At 45.8% G+C, this 7023-nt stretch overlaps 1 protein-coding gene across 1 annotated transcript in view; it reads left to right on the top strand.

Moving 5' to 3' along the window:
* Positions 1-480: 480 nt before the first annotated feature.
* Positions 481-7023, top strand: part of ADAP1 (ArfGAP with dual PH domains 1) — a 44317-nt gene continuing 37774 nt past the window's right edge. Inside the window, exons 1-2 of the mRNA XM_009074064.1 lie at positions 481-650; positions 2296-2387. Coding sequence (XP_009072312.1) covers positions 2299-2387 — 89 coding nt within the window. The 5' untranslated portion in view covers positions 481-650; positions 2296-2298. The remainder of the gene's footprint in view (positions 651-2295; positions 2388-7023) is intronic.

Here is a 7023-nt window from a genome sequence, read left to right as displayed (position 1 = left end):
AACCTCCTGGCATGGACAGCTGGGCTGCTGGGAGCCATGGCTGTGGGAGGAAAGTCTCTCTGTGGAGCCCATATAATAAATAAGTAAAAATAAGGCAAAGAAGCAGCATAGCAGTTTCCAGTTCCCCTGAGCTGTTTGTTTGAATTGTGCAGCTTCTGTTCCGTGCAGCATTGGGGTGGGATTTGCTGGTGAAAGATGGAAATCCTCCTCATCCTGGGAGCATGGAGTGAGTTTTGGCAGGCACGTGTAGTTGTCTGTGTGTTGGGGTTTTGTGAATAACAGCTGCATTCAAGATTGTAGATCTCTTAATTGTTGGTTTAATTTGTATTAGTGTCAATATAAACTAGCACATACCTATTTTCCTTGGATATTTATTTGATGCCTTTAGAACCAGGGAACTCAGACCTGGTGACTTCTGAACTCCCTTGCCATGCTCTGTCCTGCCCTGTCTCTGTGTCCTCCTGTGCTGAATCCAAAAGGTCAGTCAAGTGCAAATCTCTCTTTCCTTCTTGCTTTCAGACCCAGACTGGGCATCCCACAGCCTGGGGATCTTCATCTGCTTGAACTGTTCAGGAATCCATCGCAATATTCCCCAAGTCAGCAAGGTGAAGTCAGTCCGTCTGGATGACTGGGATGATGCTCAAGTGGAGGTATGTGCACCTGAGTATTTGGGTTCTTCCCTTTGGAGTGCTCAAGTGGAGGTATGTGCACCTGAGTGTTTGGGTTCTTCCCTTAAAGATGTCCCAAGAAATGTGATCTCAGAAAGCACATCTGGGTAATTCCTGAGGGTGGGAATGAGGTCCATGATGTGATTGAAATAGAATAGCCATTCTGTGAAGAAGTTGTGAGGGTTTCCGTCACCCCTAGAAAAATGTAAACGAAACAGAACTTATTAATTTTAAATAATTGTCTTCTGTTTCTTACATTACCTTTAGCCTAGACTAGGCATTGGACTAGGCCTTCAGTCTGCCACCTCTGCCCAGCTTAGCTATTTCTGGCTTTGTTCCACTTGGTGTTGAAGCCTCTTAAACTCACATCTTGAGAAGCTGAACCCTCACATTATAAATCCTGTTTATGCCACACACCTGCCTAGGTTTGGGTGATGCTGCTAAAGGCAGACCTGCCCAGGAAACCTTTCTGCTTTGACTAGTGGTGTCCTTAAAGGCATGGAGAATGCTGCCACTCACTGATCTTTATCTTCTGTGTGTCAATTTGAGGTCTTTCTGAAAGCTACAGCTCATGGAGTCATGTGTTTTATGAGAAAAATAGGCCTTAGTGTTGCATGAGTTTTTCCTTCCCTGATTTTTTTTTTTTTAGGGATAAGTTGAATATGTAAATGGGAGAAGTTCCAAAACATGACAATAATGAAAGAAAGCTTAGCTGCTTATGTTTATGTGCTTGGCATTTGACACAGAACAAAATGTATTTAGCATGGCTGCCTGGAAAAGAATGGAGTTTATACACTTATAAAGTGACTTTCATTAAATGCAATTTGTGAATAAGGAAATAAGTAGTTTTCTTTGCAGGATTCTTAGCTAGCCATTTGTATACAAGATCAGAGGGAAAAACGGGCTGGCAGGGCAGATAGAAGTGTTATATATTTGTTGGAAAGGAAGGCTGACAAGGCAGAGAGAACTTTTATTTAGTGATTTATTACTTCAGGCTCCTTTCTGAGGGTTCTGGCATGGCTTTGCAAAAATAAAACTACCCTTTTGGCACAAGTGATGTGATCCAAAACAAAGGGTGTGTTGTCAGAGACTATCACCTTGCTGGAGCTGTAACACATGGAGACTTAGTGTCAGGTTTTGCCCTCTGGTGACTTAATATCTGTGCTGGATTCCCTGGGAGCAATCTCATTCCCATGCCAGTGCGTGGTGCCTTCTCCTGTGTGGACTGGTGGGGATCATAATCATAGAATTTTTAGGGGGTGGAATGGACCTTAGAGATCATCCAGCCCCAACCTCCTGCCCTGGGCAGGGACACCTCCCACCAGAGCAGGTTGCTCAAGGCTAATCCCACCTGCCCAGTGCAGGTGTGACTGTGGCCTAGGCCTGTCCTCAGTGTTGTATTGAGCTGGGGGATCCCTGGCAATAATAATATCAATTTCTGAGCCCTGGCTTGCAGGCACAGCCTTTGTAGCATCCCTTCTGTGCACAGTCCTGGGGAAACCTCTGTCAGTGAACAGATGCTCCATCCCAGTAACTTCATTACTCTGTAGAAGCAAAAGAGGATAAAGGAAGATACTGTTAACACTTTTTAATTTTTTCTGTCTCTTTCTCTCTTTTTTTGTTGCAGTTTATGGCCTCAAATGGAAACAATGTAGCAAAAGCAAAATACGAATCTAAAATGCCACCGTTTTATTACAAGCCAACGTTTCTTGACTGTCAGTAAGTAAATACCTCTGCTGGTAAACAGCATTTATTTGTTTGTGCAGCTGCAGCCTCTGTGATACTTTAGTTTTAGCATAATACATTTTTTTTTCTTCAGCCACAAAGGAGATTTCATTTATAAAAGGCCCTGAAAATCTTTTTTTTTCCTGCACACACATGGTAGAGTTTATTCTATGCGTGGGATCTTGTTTAGTAAGTACAGTAGAGATGATGCAGGGAAGTCAGTAGTTTCTGTTCCCCAGACTCTTCCAAGTTTCTAAGGCTACAAAAATGCCAATTTCTGCTCATTGATTTGCTCTGCCTTTTCAAATCCCTTTCCTGCATTGAAACAGAGCTTGAGAATCTGCTGTGTGAGGTGCTGGGTCACTTGTGATGCAAAAATGGAGTATAGTGCCAAGGGGGTGGATTTTCTCTTGTATTTTACCTAAATGACAAATAGTCTCCTCTGTGAAGGCAGGTAAAAGCCATTGTCTCCCACACAGCACAGACTAAACCTCCCTAGTAAGCTGGGTTGGACTGTGTAGGCCAAGAAGCTGAGCAGCCAGAACATGCTGTACCATCCATGGTGCAAGAAGATGAACTGAATTTGGGTTTTAGGATCCAGTCCTGCTGAGTACCAGGGTGGTTCTGTATCTGTGTGTGAATGTTGCTGCCTTGGTTTGACAAGGACAAAAGCATCCATCCCTGCAGTGTTCTGAGTTCCAGAATCCCAGCAGTTTGACTGTGCCACTTTGAAACTTGTATGTGCTTGTGATGTTAGGGTTGAATAAAGATTTTTTTTCCACCTAGTTGTCATCGGTCAGAAAAACACAATTCTAGGGGATTTTAATTTTGTGTACTCCTAGGTCTCAGTTCAATTAGAACTTACCTGACATTTGGGTTGTTCAGGAGCAGAGTCTTAGTTCTTTTCCATGCCCCATCCCTGCCTGATGGAGTGCTGGAGGAGCCTGGCTGGAAGCAAGGCAGGTCCCTCTGCAGCTTGAGGCATCCTGAGGTCTGGGTGCAAATCACAGCCAACTCTCCTTGCATGGGTCAGGCTGAGAGGCAGCGAAAGCTGGTCCTGCACTCAGGCAGCTTGGAGAGCTTTTTCATTCCTTCTGCTCTCAGACTGGCCAGAAGTGTCTGTGACTGGTTTTGGGCTCAGTTGGTTTGGCTTCCTTGGATAATGCAGCTTAGGCTTTGCTCTGTGCTATTTTCCTGCCTCCATCCTGTGCTGTGGTTGCACTCCAGGGAGCTGTGCCAAGCAGTGGCTGAGCTCCAACCTCAGCCCTGCCAGAGCTGTCTGTGAGCACACAGGGACTGTGCTGGGGCAGCCACTCTGTCCACAGCTCTTCCCAGTGCCTGACAGAGCAGCACACTGCTGGGCTGGTAACCTGTGAGAAACAGGAGCAGGAGAATTAAAGGGGGTTTGTTGCTGTTGTTTCTTTTTGGTTATTTATTTATGATTGATTCGTTGGGAGGATGAGGCAAGGACAGTCTTCCTACAAGCAGATGGAAGATTAATTTTTTGGCCCTTTTCTGGTCTCAACTTCTGCTTATTCTATACTGGGACAGTTATCAGCCTACATGCCCTGGTTGCTGAACTCAGCCTGGAGCTCTGCTCATGTAGGTGCTCTCCAGACCAGCACTGCTGGGTCTCTGCCATAGCAGCAGGCTGCACTGGGATGGATGTGACCTCTGACAGTAGCAGATCTCCTGACCCTACTGCAGTACTGACAGCTGTGGGCACATTACACATTGTGGGTGTCTCGAGGATGGTGTGCTAGGTTGTATTTTCCTTTCTCTAGTTAGAGTCCCTCTGTGCCTCTCAACAGATGCTAAACAAGAGCAGGGGACTGCTGCTTTTTGCAGGAATATATATTTAGCTTTCTCCCCGCCTCGCTGCAGTCCAGTCACTGCAACAGCATGAGCTGTTCCCAGCTCACAGCCCTGGGTACCTCACCACGGATGACACCTCCATCCAGCACTGGCACTGAGCTGGTGTGTGCCAACCCTCCTTCTGCAGCATCAAGAGGTTTTGATGCTGCTGATTCCAGCAGCAGCAGAGGCTGGGCAGGCTCTGGGAGCTTCCCTCAGCCTCAGCATGGCAGGATGCTGATGTATGAGCCATAACAAGGACAGGCTGTTTGCTCATTTGGAGCTTCTTGATTTTGAACTGCTACTTCTGGAATCACTCTGCTTTGGTTGCATGAAGAATTGTGAAGTTCAGAGCAAGAGGGAAGAAGTGCTGCAGGACCAGCTTGTCCTTTTTTCTTCTTGCCTCCAATGTTGTTTGACTCCTTGGGAAATCAGTGGTGTTTGCCTCCTGCATTTGGCTTCTGTATCCTTCAGAAACCCCATTGTGGCTGCCTGGTTCTGTATGACACTTGGCAAAGGCTAGAGAAGTTGGAGGGGTGCTCTGGAATTGCCCAGGGAAAATTTATCAGCTGTTCATAGACTAAAAACCCCACCCAACCAAGAAAAAAAGTCTATTTCTGTCTTCTCATCTTCTGTCTGCCAGCACCTTGACCCATGCCTCAGGAGCAGTGAGCAGAGCAGGCTGGAGGAGACCTCTCAGATCATCAAGTCTAACCATTAACCTGTCACTGCTGGAATCCCTAAACCATATCCTACATCACCAGATCCAGATGCTTCTTAAACACTTCCAGGGGTGGTGACTCCACCACCTCCATGGACAACTTCTGTACCACTGGGGAGTCCCTGAGGGTGAACTGAGTCCCAGACTCCGGGATGTTCCTACACCACCACAGTGTTGATCCAAAGAGCCTTGGGTGAGAAACTTAAACCACAAAAACCTTTGGATGGTCATGAGTGGCCATGGCCCAGCTTTGTATACCACAGCAGCAGGCTGAGAGCTGTAAATTAGCCCTTTCTGGCTTAGATACATTGCAAGCACATTGTTGAGTTTTGAGTCACCAGTGAGTAACAGGGGTAGTTTCACTCTTGGGTAGAAGCAGAGGTAAAAGCTTTGTTCAGTTGTATGCTTGGCTGAAAACTGATAGAAGAAAGTGGAGATAAGCTCTTACTGGGCTTTTGCAGGACTGGAAGTACATCTATGTCCCTGCCCAATACCTAATGTCATTTTCTGTTGACTTTTTGCTTGATTTGGGAACACACAGCATCGTCCTACAGAACTGTGTATCAGCTGCAGTGCATTGCTCTGCTCTTCTCTCCATGCTTGGATAAGTGGGCGCTGTATCTGCTCCTCGTGCAGAACACTACAATGTACTGACTGCCAGGAAATTCAAGCACCTTGGTAGGAAAAATGGGGCAGAATGAAATGACATGTGTTGTACTGGGTGGCTGTCTTATCTAGAATGAGATGAGACATAGTTGGAGTGAGGATGTATCCCAGTGAGGCTCACACCTTGAGGAGTCACCCACGTGGTTATCTAAAGAACAACAGTTATTAGCAGAAGTGGCTTATTGTATTGATTAAAATGTGCAGAGGGAAAATTGCCTGGTATGTATCAGGGTATATTTTTTTCACTCGATATTTAAAGTTTGGTTCATTTGATAGAGGAGCTACCAAGCCCAGCAGCTCAGTCTAGTGTCTGAAGGTCAATGTGGCCTCCTCCCCTCCCATAATGATAGTCAGGGGTGCAAACTTCTTACCTGGTCTCTTCTTCCTCTGTCACCTCCTTTTGCTGGTATTTTATAGATAAACTTCTTTAGTACTTATTTTCCAGAGAGGTCAAACTGAGTTTTGCTCAAGCTCCTACTTATTATCTTCAGATTTTACATCCATGACTTTCCAAAGTACCTGATGTTTTGGGTGTAAAGCTTGAGGTGCTGTGGTGTGACTGCTCATCAGTTCCCAAGTGCCAGAGCCTCCCGTGGTGGCTCAAACTGGGCACTCAGCCTTGGGAATTCTTTGAGCATTGCCTTCAGCTGAGTGCTGAGATCTGAGCACTCCTTCAGTCCTGACCAGCCACGAGGTTCTCCTTCCTTGTCATTCATTTTCTCTTTGCTGTTAGCTTGTAAGCCTATTCATTCATATTGATTCCTTTAATTTCCAAAGGCAATTGCTACAAGGTGAAGGTAGTACTGACACAGGCTGTTTCCTGCATGTTTGTAATCTGTGTTTAACCAGTCTGAAAAGCAGCACCGTGCGTGTAAAACAACCAAACAAAAAAGGAACCAGTTAGTGTTTTAATTGAGGATGTTGTGATTTTGCATACTCACATTCAGCTTGAACTTCTCCAAATCCACAATGCAGGGGTTTATGCTGTGATAGGCAAATCCCCTGTCTTTTTGCTCTCCTCTGGAAGCTTATTGTTGGGCACTGGTCCTGGGGGAATGGCACATCACTCCCAGGGCTCTGAAGGCTGAGGTGATGCACAGAGCGCCTGGAAGAAGCTCCCCAGCTGTCTCATGCCTCCTTGAAGCCATTTAAAAGCAAGTCCTCACAGCAAGGACTTACTAGATAGGAAAAGAGCATGAAGCTAGACAGGCTTTTAGTCCGTGCTGCAGTGTCTCTCCTTGCAGTCTGAGCAAAAAATCTGGACTCAGACTTCAAATTTCATTAAAGCAGTTGTTTGACAGAAACTTGGCACAGCTGTATCCACAGAGCTGCCTGTGGAAAGCAGATTGTTTTTTTGCTGGAAAAACCTCTGACAGACTCCAGAAGCTA

The sequence above is a fragment of the Acanthisitta chloris genome, unplaced genomic scaffold, assembly GCF_000695815.1.
Source record: "Acanthisitta chloris isolate BGI_N310 unplaced genomic scaffold, ASM69581v1 scaffold20094, whole genome shotgun sequence".
In the NCBI taxonomy this organism is placed as follows: domain Eukaryota; kingdom Metazoa; phylum Chordata; class Aves; order Passeriformes; family Acanthisittidae; genus Acanthisitta; species Acanthisitta chloris.
Note: the sequence above shows the minus strand (reverse complement) of the source record. Positions and strands in the feature narration are given on the sequence as shown.